At 37.7% G+C, this 16,520-nt stretch overlaps 1 protein-coding gene across 4 annotated transcripts in view; it reads right to left on the reverse strand.

Annotated features, from left to right (window-relative positions):
* LOC118276547 (uncharacterized) overlaps positions 1–16,296 on the reverse strand; it is a 50,599-nt gene extending 34,303 nt beyond the window's left edge. For 2 of the 4 annotated variants that reach the window (XM_050699942.1, XM_050699941.1), the window contains exons 1-3: positions 15,995–16,280; positions 8,862–8,966; positions 2,375–2,508 (exon numbers count right to left, since the gene is read on the reverse strand). In XM_050699942.1, the coding sequence (XP_050555899.1) occupies positions 2,375–2,499 (125 nt within the window). In that variant the 5' untranslated portion in view covers positions 2,500–2,508; positions 8,862–8,966; positions 15,995–16,280. Of the gene's footprint in view, positions 1–2,374; positions 2,509–8,861; positions 8,967–15,994 lie in introns of all 4 variants that reach the window. The other 2 variants (XM_050699944.1, XM_050699943.1) reach the window with 2 other exon arrangements.
* Between the last annotated feature and the right edge of the window lie 224 nt (positions 16,297–16,520).

Below are 16,520 nucleotides of genomic sequence, written 5' to 3' on the forward strand. Positions count from 1 at the left end.
ATGCCGGAAGCGCGGGCGAAGCCGCTGGCAGAACTTAGTTTTTACTAAAAAAAAAAAATGAAATGACGGCCATAATTCATTTTGAGCATAGTCAAATAGAAATTCAAGGCTCACCCCCTATTACATGGGACTTAAAACACAAATGGCGAAAAGTGGGTGTACATTGTATAGCGGCATTACATGCCGTAATGTGCACCCACTACCTACCCCTTTGTGGATAAAAGGCGTGACGTTGCATTGCATAAAAGAAAAATGTAATTACTGCCCACCACCAGAGATGAAGGTCAGAAAAACATATTCAAAAAGACATGATTTTTTTTGGACAAAGCCACATTGAATTAAACTTACGAATTAACTAAAGCTTGTCTCAGTCATAGCACTAAAATACAGAATAGGACATTCGGACAACCGAAACCAAAACAATACATCAATATATTATGGGACAATGATACTTAACTCTAACGATATATGAACTAATTTTGATTAACACATCTACATGGTACATCATTAGTTTTTTAGTACCAAATATATGGCTCTATGCGTCCTGCACTGCACTTATGGCCTTTATTCAAGAACCTTTTTAACCGACTTCCCAAAAAGGAGGAAGGTTCTCAATTCGGCCGGTATGTTTTTTTTTAGCTCTATCTGCTATCAGTTGAGCTATATACCCCACCCACAGATACTAGCTAAACGACAATTTATTTTTTAAACTTTGCTCCACACTATTATTTTTTCCCGTGTCGTGTGTGCGTTTACAAAAATACAATTTCACAAACACGGGACAAAAAATGTGGATCTCACAAAGAGTTGCTCCGTTCAAGAATCGAACCCGCTACACGTCGCGTGGCAGCCATTTGCCCAGTCACCTCGCCAAGCGAGCAGTCACTATAGATCTCGCAAAGAAACCAGGTAATTTGCTATTCGCGACTTTATTACTAAGCTAATATAGTTGCAATTCTATTGGGTTTCTCTAAACAATATTCTCTATTAAACATTATCCTCTATTTCATTGTCAGGACTTTAAAAGAGACTATGACCTCTGAGTTTGTTTCGGCATTTCTTGTCAGAGTAGTCGGATAGGAAGTGCCGGCCTCATCTAGCTATTTCAAATATTGACGTGTAAAACTGTTAATAACCTATTTACAGAAATAAATATCATTTATAGTTATTAGACAAGGAGTTTTGGTTTCGGAAGTCATCGGCAATGCAATTATGAGCGAATTTTACCAAACTAACCAATCACCAATGGAAAAATGCTTTTCTAAAAGAAACATTTTCAGTCGAAACTGAACTTTGGATCCCTGTAGTAGGGTTTAAATTAACATGCTTAATTCATCACAAGCTATAAAAATTAAAAAAACTACAACCAAAGTAAAATTTCGGCAAAAAAATAAAATAAGCTGTATTTATTATACTGAAAAGAAAAAATTAAGCTAAAACACAGGTTATACAAAAAACTATTAGCATGCATAGATTGGTTTTTGCATTAAGCATTACTGCCGCACTCAAAGACATTTAATGATTACTTAAACTATCCCTTAGTAACGGTTTTGTATCGAAAACAATTGCTAAGGACTGGGTTAAGACACCATTAAATGACTCTGAGTATGGCGGTATGTTATTAATAAAAAAAATAAAATATAGGTAGGTATAAATATATTTTATTTTTCTCAATCTAATCAATTATTAATTAACTATTTATTAGTGCATAGAGTTAGCTAAAATCCTACAATGACTTGGAAAAAAATATAAACTACAGAAATAGGAGATTTATCATCATTAAATAAATTCATTTCATTTCAACCCAGACATAAATAATGCAAAGATAGTTTTTTACTTAGATACTTAATTACTTAGATGATTGTAGATTTAATCTACATAAATATTTGTAAACATATTATATGATACATATATCTCTTATTTCTTTCGGTAATTTATTATATTAATGTCATTTTCTTTCTACTGTTTTTAACTAATTACGTTTATGTTGATGTGTAGTGTTTCTGTCGATATTTGAGTTAATTCGAAGGTATCTGATAATTAAATTAAAAATACTAACTACTTATGTAGCTTATTACTAGCAGTTACAAGCCTTAATCGTAAAAAAAATGCAAATGCCAATATTCATTATATCCAAGACTACTTCCAACCATTAAAACATGAAAAAGTATGTAATGTTTTTCCTAACCATTCAATCGGCAAACAGGGTATTTTTTCCATAGTACTTTTTCCTAGCATTTTTTTTTTATTTTTCTTCGAGACTTGAGTGGTTTGAGTTGACACTTCACTCAAATTTCATTTACGTTATATGTATATATGCCTTTGGATATCCAAATGACATACGAAAAATTAAAAAAAAACCTCGTCCTCCTACCTCCTCGTCAGGTCCATGTTTAATCCTCGTCGCCAACTGTCGCTTATGTAGTAAATAATACATATTGTTGTAATCACTATAATTATAAAATGATTCCTCCTTGAACGATACCATCGTTTGGACATCCCCGGAAACTGGAAAAATAAAAATACATCCATTATTTACATAGCCAAGTATGGGCCAATAAGTGTGGGAGAGCCATGCTTCGGGACGAATGGGCCGGCTCGACCGGAGTGATACCACGGCCTCACAGAAAACCGACGTGACACAACGCTAACGTTGTGTGAGTGAGGTTACCGGAGGCTCAATTCCCCCCTTCCCAATCTTCGCAATCCCCGATTCCCGAAGAACAACCCCTTAAATTCCTAACCCCCAAAAAGCCGGCAACGCACTAGTAACGCCTCTGGTGTTTCAAGTGTCCATGGGCGGGGGAGATTGCTTACCATCAGGTGATACGTCTGCTCGTTTAACGGCGTGTTTCATAAAAAAGCCAATAACAAAAAAAAAAAACAATTTTCACCAAATCTATTAAAACTAGACTTGTCGGTCTACTCTGAGTACGGCAGTTAAAGTGTATATTAAAGGCATTGACGTTAGGAGATTTACGAAAGAGGTGTACCTAACGAGTTAATGCTTGGGGAAGTCGGTAGAGAGCGTCCTTTTTTTGAGGGGGGAACCTTCTTCCGCCTTGAGCGAGGCGAGAGGGAGTGTCAGACTCTTACTGACTAAAAACCACCCCGTTCCTACTCCTGTTTTTCGAGCCGGAGCCCCGGTAAACCCGCTAGGTAGTCCGCAGCTCCGGGTAGAGAGCGTCCTAGACTGGTGTTATACTTAGAAGAGGTTTATTTAAAAATGGAGTAAATTAAAACACCCACCCTTAATTGACGAGCATTTAAGAGAAATTGTATGTATGTAGAATATGTAGATGAAGCGAAAGAGGTATGCCATTTTATTTATTATTAGAATTAGAACTTGAGACGGGATATTTACCATGTTTATTTATGTCGATGAGCAGTGCCGAAATATCGGAAACTCGTCGACATAAATAAACATGGTAAATATCCCGTCTCAAGTTCTAATAATAGTGTTAGTTACCATGTCAGTTTAAAAACTTATATTGCCATTTTATCGTCTCTGCCTACCCCAATGGGGAACAGGCGTGACGATATACAGTATGGAGATCACATCATATGATTTAAATGAAACTACAAGTAGTACTCGTCCATAGAAGCATAATGCAAATAAATATTTCAACGAAAACCGAAAACAAAAATAAAAAAATCAAACAAAATAAATAATGAACATAATCAAGTTTTAAATTCTGTGGAATCAGCTTCATGTTTCTTGACCACAGAAGAGCTGTAATGTTGTAGGTTGTCTAGGAACATTACGGACATACGGCGCGGCTGTTGCAATGCCGTATTTGTAAAGAGTGTTCAAATTAGCTCAAAGAGAACAATTTACTTTTTGGCTTACCTACTGGGCCATTTTTCGTATATTGTCAGCCAAGATGATAACAAATATGTGGTTTAAATTAAGTCATAAGAGGTTTCCCCATACGGTATATGTAGGTATGCATTTAGAGCAGGGGTGGCCAACTTGATTAGACATAAGATCTACTGTTTACTAACGAAACCCTGTGCGTAGTGTAGTAGTTAGTAATTACGTTGCGCAATATGGACTATTTATTTCTATTTTTTGCCTTGCCACGATCGACTGGACTAAGGTCGCAATCGACCGGTTGGTCACCCCTGATTTAGAGTATCGGTATTCGATCGATTTTAAAACAGTGAACGTTTAATTTACGAGTAACCTAGACGAAGCGAAGGTTATGATTGAAACTAATTTCACGAGAGCTCGATTTGTTTCAGCTTCGCATTTAGGCATAGCTAGGAAATTCATAATCAACTTTTTGGGATTGGGAGGTAAACATGAAACAACGAACGCATGACGCGATGGCACATGGACACCCGCAACACCAGAGGAGTTATAAAGTACTGTTGTGGTTCTTTCCTCTAAAGACCAGTACAGAATCAACTTGCACGATTCTCTCACTTTATTCTCTCATTTATTTGATTGTATGGAGTTAAAAAAAGTGTGACCGCTGAGTTTGTATCGGCATTTCTTCTCAGAGTAGTCGGATAGGAAATACCGTTGGGAATCCTATCATACCTAATAATTTTTAAGGCAAGACAACCTGTAAGCAAATCGAGAATATTGGCTGTGATATTGGCTCTAGTGTGCGACCGATAGAACATGATAAGCGCTTTCTTCATTCAACCGACTTATACTGACGCCGTAAGATTCCTTTCTTCAATGACCCGAGTTATACTAACAAGAACAGCGGTCAGTATGCCTACCTACTTATGCAAGCGATGTTTCACACCAAGGTCTGTGATCATTTTTATAATAACTATCGTGAGACATACTAAATTAACTAAAAATCACGGTTTACTCATGAAAATTTATGGAGAAAAGCCCTACTAGTTCCGAGTCACAGAGGGACTCTTCATCATGGGCAGCGGCCGCAGATGCGGCGACACCACGCAGCCTACTCTCATGATGATGTGTCCCTCTGTGACTCGAAACTAGTAGAGCTTTTCTCGTTTAATTTATGTGAGTATACAGTGATTTTTAGTTAATTCTGTGATCATTATTTTCTAGACTTACCAAATAAATGAGTAACCTGTGTAACGGTCCGCGTCTTATATGTGACATATTTTAATATAAATGTTCAACTGTTATAAAGATGTTGATATTTGTGCATTTTTTTGCAATTGTAATATGTACAGTCGAGTCCGTTTATAATGACATCGAAAGGAATTGACAAACACGTCATAATAAGCGGACGTCATACGGAGCGTTTTGTGAAAAAAAAAACATTGTTATGTAAATAGTATGTATGTATTTAAGTAATTTCATAGAGAAACATCATATGACGTAAATTATAAAATAAAAATTGCACGTATAATATATATGTAACGGGTAATTTTTTAAAAGGTATAGGGTTTGATTTTCAAAAAAAAAAAACACAAAAAATTTGAAAAATTTAATGTTTAATAATGATTTCATGCAAATGCTGGCCGCGGCTTTGGTTTAGATGGCCCATTCGCAAGGCCCAATTTCGGCACACCCTCTCCAACATTTCAGCCGGTATATCACGAATAAATGCTTCAATATTGGCTCCCAGTGCGTCAATCGTTTCTGGTTTATTCCTGTAGACATGGCTCCACAAGAAATAGTCCAAAGGCGTTAGATCACACGATCTAGGCGGCCAATTGACGGGTCCAAAACGTGAGATAAACTGTTCACCGAAGGCGGCTCTCAATTGGGCCATTTGTGTAGCATGTGGCACCTTGTTGAAACCACATGTCAGGCATGTGCAATTCTTCCATTTTGGGCAAAAAAATCGCCAATCATCACACGTAGCGCTCGCCATTCACAGTAACGTTTCGGCCATTGTCGTTGGGTCTTGCGAATGGGCCATCTACACCGGAACCGCAGCTAGCATTTGCATGAAATCATCATTAAACATTAAATTATATTGATCGTTCTATCGATTCCAATAAAGATTTCATAATTTTTTTTCAAATTTTTGTGTTTTTTTTTTGAAAATCAAATCCTATACCTCTTAAAAATTCTGCGATAATTATTTTCTAGACTTACCAAATAAATTAGTAAACCGTATAACCGTTCGCGTCCTATAGGTGACATATTTTTAATATAAATGTTCAACTGTTATGGATTCCAAAGTAAATATGTTGATATTTTTGCTTTTTTTTTGCAATTGTAATATGTATTTGCATAATCTTTAGTAACAACTCTTGTAATCTTACTAATATTAAAAATACCAAAATGTGAGTTTGTGTATTGTATGTTTATTAAGGTAAAAACACACACAAAACAAGCACGGTTCCGACACGACGTGGTTTCGAATAGGGTAGATGACAAATTTTTATTTTAATGTCCGTCTTGTAGATTATTTTAAAATATTAGACACGTATTTTTAATTTTTTTACGGAAACAAATACTTTCGAAGATATATCGATTTGTAATATCGCGTGACGTCACTTTTGTGTACGTTTTATACTCAATAGTGACGTAGTTAGCTCCTAAACTTGGACACGTTTTGTGTAAGCATTGTTATCTTATATGACAAAATATTTTTTTCATTACCTAACTGACGGACTAAATAGATTTTTTATTTTCATACCCCGTCATCATCCCTATTGTGGTTACCGCTGGTTGCCAGCGCGCTTGCGGCGTGCTTGCGGCGCGTCGACTGCGATCCGCAAGCGCGCTGCGACCATGTTTCATGGCCCGTTGGCTTCTAGCGTGCAGTCCACTACTGGAAGAACGCGGGCGAGTCAACTACGACTCAAGAGGACCGCGCGCTGCCCACCTACCGTCAGCTATTTTGTATTGACGTTATGAAATACATCATACGACATACGATTTAAAGATCAAATTTAAATGACAAGTTAATTGCTGGGTTGAAGCGGTGTAAGTGTATTATGTCCTTTACTCAATCACGTCAAAACGGCTGAAGGGATCGGGATAAAATTTGGAACAGGGGTAGATTATGGTCTGGAATAACACGTAGGCTACGTTTTAACATGGAAATGCGGGCGAAGCCGCTGGCAGAAGCTGGTCTACACTATAAAGCAAGTACTACGGTAAGCAATAATTTGGTTGAACGACAAATTGATTATGCGTTTCTCTTCGGTTGATCGATTTTATGATCAATAGATGGACTAATCGATAAAGAGAGCTGTGCTGTGAGACCTGCTGTAGAAATACATTAATCTTTACTGAACAAGGTAATTGTAAAAGCCCTAATAATACTTTGCCTGACTTACATAGGTATACAGGAAAGAAAATCCTGGAAAAAAACCTCAGACAATAGGGATGATGACGGGGTATGAACAAAAAATTTTGAGTTAGGTAATGAAAAAATATGAGACCCGTATATTTTTCATATCATATATGATAACAATACTTAGATAAAACGAATCTAAGTTTAGTAGTGGGAGCAAATACATAATTTCTACGTATAAAACATACTTAGAAGTCACGTCACGCAATATTTCAAATCAATGCAAATATTTGAAAGGATTTGTTTTCGTAAGGTAATAAAAAAGTACGTGTCTAATATTTTAAAATAATCTACAAGACGGACATTAAAATAAAAATTAGTCATCTACCCTTTTTTTTAGCGGGGAAAATCATCCAATGACTTAGGGAATGTCAGACTCTTACTGACTAAAAACCACCCCGTTCTTACTCCTGCTTGTCAAACCGGAGCCCCGGTAAACCCGCTAGGTTGTCCGCAGCTCCGGATAGTCATCTACCCTATTGCACAAATTACGTATGTGAAAAAACCTACTTCATTTTACAATCTAATACAGCGTGTCATACAATGTATGACGAACAATAATATTTAAAATATTATATGAAACACATGTTATGTTAAAATATGTGTGGCTATCAGTATACAGCGTGACGTTTATCGTATTAGTTTCAACTGACATGCAGACGGACGAACAAAAATGGGCACTAATGACGAACTCTGGTTGGAATTATATTAATTGAGTGCAAATAGCGTTTAGCGGGTTCGATTCCCGCACGCAGCAACTCTGTGTGATCCACAAATAGTTGTTTCGGGTCTTTTTTTGCGGGGGGAAAATCATCAAATGTCAGTCTCTTACTGACTAAAAACCACCCCGTTCCTACTCCTGCTTTTCGAACCGAAGCCCCGGTAAATCCGCTAGGTAGACCGCAGCTCCGGATCAGTTGTTTCGGGTCTGGGTGTCATGTGTAATATGAACTTGTATGTTTGTTAACGCACTCACGACACAAGAGGATACCATAGTTAAGGGTGTTGAAAAAAAAAAGAAAAATTATTTGTCTCGTTTTCTAGCTCCTTACGCATATTTTTTTATTATGTCGACGTTTGTACTACTATCTATCTAATTTATACTTGTAGTGTGTTGCCACCAATCCTACTCTTCTGCAAGTGTCTCTTATGTATTTTTATTTTTTATTTTTGAGGGGGGAAAATCATCCAATGTCTTCTCTCGCCAGGGCGAGGCGAGAGGAAGTGTCAGACTCTTACTGACTAAAAACCACCCCGTTCCTACTCCTGCTTGTCGAGCCGGAGCCCCGGTAAGCCCGTTAGGTAGTCCGTAGCTCCGGATCAGGCATCAGCCCTACTGGGCCCCATCTATGGTGGTCTGATGACTCTTTGAGGCGCACGCGGAACGCGGCGCGCCGTACACACGGGTTTTTATGGGATAGGGTGGCTGACGAGTAAACGGATCACCTGATGGTAAGCAATGGTAGCACCATTTACGGACATGTGACAACCGCAGAAAGGTTGCATTACAAGTGCGTTACTAGTCTTAGGGCCCCCCTAAGACTAGTAACGGGGGGATTATTCTGTGAGAATAAGTAAGAAGGAATGAAATATTAATTAAGTAATACTTACGAAAGCAATTTTGAATAATAATAATCTTCGTTTATAATCTGAGATTCCACGTTTTCTTACAGATCCTTTATTTCACCAACACTCTTCAGTTGTTTGGGTATAGTCCTGAAAAATATAAGAAAAATGTTTAAAACATAGGTCTTTTTTTGCGGGGGGAAAATCATCCAACGCATTCTCTCGCCTAGGGTGAGAGGGACTGATCCGGAGCTGCGGACTACCTAGCGGGTTTACCGGGACTCCGGTGGTAATCTGCTAGGTAGTCCATAGCTCCGGTGCGAAGAGCGATCATATTGGGTCTAAGACCGTATTGCGATACGTCTACTGCTGAGCAAATGCCTTCCACTTAATTGAGGGTTTGCTATAATCGCCACTATTTGTAACCCTCCGGTAACCTCACTCACTAACCGCTCTTAAAAAAGAAACCCCTAAGCTAAGATAGATGACATTTCCGCAGCTGCGGATTACCTAGCGAGTTCACCGGGGCTCCATCTCGAAGGGCAGGAGTAGGAACGGGATGGTTTTTAGTCAGTAAGTGTCCAACACTCCCTCTTGCCTTGCCCAAGGCTGGAGAAGTCATTAGATAATTTTCTCCCCTAACAAAAAAGATAGATGACACTTAATGTCTAAATGACACCTTACAGTACAAGTAAGGGGTTAGTTTAGTGGTTTACGTCACGCCACTTTTAGTTAAGTGACATTTTATGGGTGATTGATGAAAACGGGTATAAAAAAGTATAAGAAAACCAATAGAATCGGTAATCTCGGTAAAATACGCATCAAAGATCGGTGCCGTAAATGTGCACCTCTGCCTACCCCTTCGGGGATAAAAGGCGTGACATTGTATGTACAAAGATCGATGAGCAATATTTATTGCCAAGTACTTTAAGTACCTAGTTATAAAGCTTACTTTACAATACTATTGCAACGAGGAAATAGTAACAAAGAATAGCACTTATTATGCAAACTGTAGGTCATTTTACCTACCTTCCAATTATTATTATAAGACGCTTATCAATGAAACAATAGTATGACTTACTACTAAAGATTATAATAAATAGGACTACCTATTAAGGTACAAAAAGGCAGTGTTGTTCATTCCATTGGACTTGGGAGATGGGATATTAACACCTATAATTATGAGGTAGTAGAGTTCATTTTTGAATAACGGTAACGGTAACCCACCAAAGTAGGCAAAAATTCGTCAGCTCTTAGATTTTTGCCTTAAAAATTTATGCGCCTTTTGAAAATACACATGAGCATTAGGAGTAGATCGGCCAAGTCTCGGGCACAAATAAATCAATTCAAATACCTATTTTTATCAATTAGGTGCCTTTAACTAAGACTATAACTTTTAAGTACGTTTTAAAATCAATCACTCAGACACGGGCACAGTTTCCGAATGACTGCGTCAAACTATAGATAATATTTTTTGTCATGGTGACTCATTACAAGGTTAGTTCGACCATAAATACAGAAACAGCATCTCAATGCATTTAATCGGAGACATCAGCAGGTGAACCTACTCCCAATCTGGGGGCCTAATTCAACGAACGAACGAAAACACTTCCCAGATTGCATACCACAATTCTATTTATTGTAAACTTTCGTGAACAAAAATTAACGAATGAAATGAAGATAAATAAATAGGTTTTGATATGAAATCAAAAATAAAACATTATTTTAAATAATTTTATTAGTACTTAAATCAATAAAACCTACGGCCGAAGATTAAACCAAACTTCAGATTCAAGAACCGGAGTAGGCCCCCTGAAATAGAATTTTCAACTCTATATCCAAAGCAATACGAACTATAAAAGGGTATTTCAATAATAATGTTTCCTCGTTTTCGGTTAGGTACCTAGTTAATTATAAAACTGTAGTATTAGATAACACTATGCGATACAGTTTCCGGCGCACGCAAATAGGGTCACACTAATATCACTTTTTATAGTGAAACGTTCCGTACATTTACTCATTCATAATTGTATATCTGTCATTGCCAGTTACGATGACTAGTTATAGTTGGGTCAAATTGCACAGGCAAAGTGTGAGAGAGCCATGCTTCGTTTCGGCACAAATGGGCCGGCTCGACCGGAGTAATACCACGGCCTCACAGAAAACCGGCGTGAAACAACGTTTGCGTTATGTTTCGTTGTGTGCGTGAGGTTACCGGAGGCCCAATTACCCCCTTCCCAATCTTCCCAATCCCCGATTCACCAAGACTTTTAAACACTTTTTGTGTACCTAGTAGATTAGATATAGTCAGCTGATATCTGTTTCATTCACAGTACAGATGGAAAGAGATAGCAATTGTTTTCATTGACGAAGCGACACAACGTGCATTTTTGTGAACCACTTTATGTTACAGTCAATGTTTATCTAACTTCATTATTTACATATATCACCTCACATTAAAGCCCAGGCAGACATTTAGATCACCGTACATATTACTATAGATATAGATTAACAAAATTTGTGCATCTATGTGTATGTTTGTTACTCAACTTCGTCAAAATAGCTGAAGGAATCTACATAGTATGAGATGAGCTGGTATTTCATACAAATAACAGGAAAAACAGTTAAACAATGGTGCAACTTATGTGCCTAAAGATCATAGTTACTTGTATGTAGTTAGTTTAAACATAATGAATCATTGCGTAAAAGAAAACACGTGGGCTGTGCGCTGACGACAGTTTAATATAACTACTTTTTATGAGATAAAGAATAAAAGCCGAGTAAAGGTAAACGTCCACAGGCCCGCATCGTACGCATTCCGTATGGCGTCATCAGTACGTATAACAAGGCATTGTTGATGATGCGGTCCGTAAGATGCGATCAGTGGACGCAGTTGTATGAGTTTCTATACAAGACAAACTAAATCCGTTGCGTGCGATGCGTACGATCCGGGCCTATGGACGCTTTGCGTCATTTGACGAATGCACGCATCCTTCATAAACCATAGGCGAGCGACAAATGACAAATGCTTGCATCTTGCTTACGCGACGTTCTGCGTGAGCTCGAGAAGCGAACGTCGAACTCGTTTTTTTATGAAACACGAGTAAACGAGCAGACGTATCACCTGATGGTAAGCAATCGCCGCCGCCCATGGACACTTGAAACACCAGAGGCGTTACAAGTCCGTTACCGGCTTTTTGGGGGTTAGGAATTTAAGGGCTGTTCGGGAATCGGGGATTGGGAAATTGGGAAGGGGGGAATTGGGCCTCCGGTAACCTCACTCACACAACGAAACACAACGCAAGCGTTGTTTCACGTCGGTTATCTGTGAGGCCGTGGTATCACTCCGGTCGAGCCGGCCCATTCGTGCCGAAGCATGGCTCTCCCACACTTAAAACGTCTTTTGTGGAGGAGGCCATATTCTAGCATTGAGCGTCACGGGCTGTTGATGTTGAATCACAATGATTCATTGGACTACCGGACAGGTTATTCGTTAAGTCTTGTTTGCAGTTAAAAGTTAAATATTTTGTTCAATTTGTTCGCACCCGCGCGCGCTCAAATGATTATGTATAAATACCTCACATCCTGAGTTTCTGGCATCATAATGTAGGTAGACAGAGGGCTTATTACGAGTCTGTTTTACGTTTAACGTGACCTCGTTCGGCGCTCCTGGTTGGTTCTTTCGTGCCGGCCAATCCGAGTGCCGAAAGCGTTCTCGTTTCGTTTTCCTAAGCAAAATCGTATTAAGGGTACTGATAGAGCGGCTAAAATTAATCAACCAATCATATCATATTAATAAAATTACAAGCTGGCTACAACTAAGGGGATTTTTTTTAGTTTTCAATAGTCTTCGTTTTGGCCCCCAACACGCTTTCTGCCAGAACGGCGAAGTAAAGATGTGGCCGAAGATGGAGCACACAGACTTAGAAAGTACCATTTAGCCTAAAAGACTCATGTCGTATGAAATGTGGGTACTCACTACTTTTCTATTTTCACACCTTCCACAAATAGGTTACGTAAAGTAACTTCAAGATCATAATTAAACAAATCGACCTTGGCGCAGTCGTTCAGGAGTAATGCGCGTACGTAGATAACCTAACATAATGTGTATATAGTTAGTGTATATAGTACCTGGCAATAAATAGCGCAAATTCACATTTGTAAAGAGATAATCGTATCGTGATACGTCAACTGCATGCTGTTCATAATAATGAACCGCGAAAACTAGTCGAGTACTCTACGAATGACATTTTTTTTATGAAATAAGCCGGTAAACGAGCTGACGTATCACCTGATGGTAAACAATCTCCGCCGCCCATGGCCACTTGAAACACCAGACGCGTTACAAGTGCGCTGCCGGCCTTTTGGGGTTACGAATTTAAGGGTTGTTGGGGAATCGGGTATTGGGAAGATTAGGGTAATTTGGTAACTTCATTCACACAACGAAACACAACGCAAGCATAGTTTCACGTCGGTTTTCTGTAAGTGCAATATTTATCGCCGGCTACTGTACATTCTGCACACACTTATGACGAAATAATAATAGTTTTTACAAATATTTATCTTTCATTACACAAATATTATAAATGTGATAGCATGTTTGTAACTTTGTCGGTCAACCACGCTGAAACTATTGAACGGATTTTGATATACAGACCGAGTAACCTGTTCCATGTGAGAAGAGGCTTTGGTCAGCAGTGGCCATAAATAGACTGTTGATGATGATGATAAAACAGAGTAATGAGCTGACTTGAGTGATAGGATTTTTTGACTTTTTATTTATTTATTTTTTGAGGGAGCAAAGTCATCCAATGACTTCTCCTGCCTTGGGCGAGGCGAGAGGCAGGTAAGACTCTTACTGACTAAAAACCACCCCGTTCCTTCTCCTACTTTTCGAACCGGAGCCCCGGTAAACCCGCTAGGTAGTCCGCAGCTCCGGTGGTAAATGACACTGAACCTAGAAGTTGCCTGTACATGCGTATGTTATGTATACAGATAGCATTAGTTATGACCTCAGTTTTTAATATAATTTTCCTTTTTCCTTGCATTGTGAGGTTACACTTGCAATTTATAGGCATTTAGCTACTTTAATTCGATTTACGACACTGTTTTTGTAATAAAGAGCTTATGAACTTGAGTCTGAATTCTATCTCAATGACTCAAATCAAAGTCAAAGTCATAGAGTTTATTGCAACTAAGTGTACATATATGATGGTACCTATAATATATTTTATTGAGGGTGGCCATAAACGAACTAACATCCAAATACTGAAATGCTACTCAATTTTAAGTTTCACTTAAATAGTTATCGTGCTATCTCTGTCATTATATAAAGAATTGATAGAGACAGAACTAGTTTTGAGAGCGTCTTAAAATTGAGTAGTGTTTGAGTATTCGGACATAAGACATATTTATGTCTTAACATTGGGTAGGTACTTACAGTAGCCAGCATAGGGCTTAGTACGTGTTTGTTTTATGTTTGAACCAATCAATAAGAGTGCTGAACCTGCTCAATCTTGGATTCAGTGGCACAGTAGACTCATCAGAGTTGGTATGTTCTACATTAGCTCTGGCACCGCTCATCTCAAGTATTGACAGTAGATGTCTATACAGAAATAAGCGACCACCACCATGTTTCCCGAATGTTTTTAAATAGTAGTTTTCATTTAATGGTTACTGTTGTGTACTGATTGTAGGTACTTGTCAAATCTTAGTATGTAAGTCAAGGGTACAACACTATTAGTTTAGTTCACCTTTGTACTGTACAACCCTATTAGTTTCAGTTCACTTTTGTACTGGTTCTGCTACAAAGCACAATAAACGTATTTACTTAAATATGGTATTTTAATGGACTTAACAGTTACTTAACCCAGTCCTTAGTGGCTGTTTTCGGAACAAAATCGTTACTAAGCGATAGTCTAAGTAATCATTAAATGTCTCTGAGTGCAGGTGTTAGTGCATCATGCATTTCATTATTAATGTTTGTAGTTTAAAAATAACTAAATAGTTATCTAAATCAAGAACTTCTATTTCTCACAAACAAATTAAAGTTTTGTATATACAAAACAATGGTGGCTTGTCGTTCTATGTGGAGGACTAAGGGGGAGGCCTTTGTTCAACAGTGGACGTCTTCCGACTAATGATGATGATCCTAAATTCTATCAGAAGTCATTATTCTAGACAGACAACTATAAATAGGTACTATTATCTTATTTGGTGTAGTCAATTGAAAAGTTGTGATTGCACCTATTACCTTTGATTAATTATAGTGATTCATTTTTAATTGATTTAGAATGACAGATTTGTCCACACACAAGGTGAACAGACAACCCGATTAAGGTCGCAGGAAGCCACTAGATGCAGATCACTTCCAACCGGCCTATCTGGAAGTCATTGGGAGAGGCCTATGTTCAGCAGTGGACGTTTTGTGATTGATATGATGATGACGATGATTAAAATGAGAGATTTTAGTATTTACCTGGATACATGTCAAGTGTTTAAATATTACTTTTATTTTTTCTGTATGAAAAACTAAATAATGTCACACCCTTTATCCCCGAAAGGGTAGGTAGAGGTACACAATACGGCATGTAATGTCGCTATACAATGTACACCCACTTTTCACCATTTGTTTATAAGTCCCATGTAATAGGGGGTGAGCTTATTGCCATATACCGGACACAATACACAAAAACCCAGTAATACTTTGCCCAACACGGGAAACGTGGACACTCAATCAACTAGGCAGTCAGTTTTCTTTATGATTGATATCAAAATTCTGAAGTGTGTCAGTATGTTTTTTAAGTTTATCTAAAATACACTTACACAGATACTGTAAACGGAATCTCAGTTCCAGTATCAGTGATCGACAAATATTTATTTACAAATAACATTGCAATGCAAACATACACAAGCCCAAAATAAATATTATCGTAATCTTTGCAAATACGATACAATATTCAATCACAGTCCTGTTACATTTCTGTTAAGAATTTATTAATACATGATAATATTATATTTTGAGTATTAATTATTGTTTATTTTCAAGTGCGTCAATAAATCGATTAATTGCAATTCGGCACATAATTCACCGATTTAACGCAGTGTAATTATTAAAATATCTAAGCTGTTTATTTACATTATGTTAGTTTGTTTAAAAAGATTTAATCACCACTTACCTTTGAATAAAAATCCAATATATTCAGCACTGTAGTTATTGCTTTCGGTCCACAAAACCAATGAGATTAAAACGAGTATTTGTTTGATATTTCGGCTTTTTAAACACGAGAGATTCACACGTTACGCCTAAAACTATAGATTTATTTTGTTATAGATTTCAATATATATGGTATTATAGAATAAACTTCCAAGTTTTCTATATAAAACACTTGCTTTGATGAGATTCCGCCGTTTTGCAATCGCGAACGTCGCGTCGCGCTTGCGATCCGTCTGTGACGTCTGTCCGACAGTAAAACGGCGACAGATGCTTAACGTTTGACATTGACAAGCACAGCACAGTAACCAGATTAAAAATTTCAATCCGTTTGGTTATTAATGAAGGAAGAAAATAGAATATTATTAATTCTTTTAATTAATGAATGATACTAAAGAGTGGTGTGATTTTATAAAGCGTGTAAATAAATAGAAATATTATATTGAAAGCAATAATCATTGCCATTTCCGTACAGAGTCAGAACAACAAGT

This window comes from Spodoptera frugiperda, chromosome 17, assembly GCF_023101765.2.
Source record: "Spodoptera frugiperda isolate SF20-4 chromosome 17, AGI-APGP_CSIRO_Sfru_2.0, whole genome shotgun sequence".
Classification (NCBI taxonomy): domain Eukaryota; kingdom Metazoa; phylum Arthropoda; class Insecta; order Lepidoptera; family Noctuidae; genus Spodoptera; species Spodoptera frugiperda.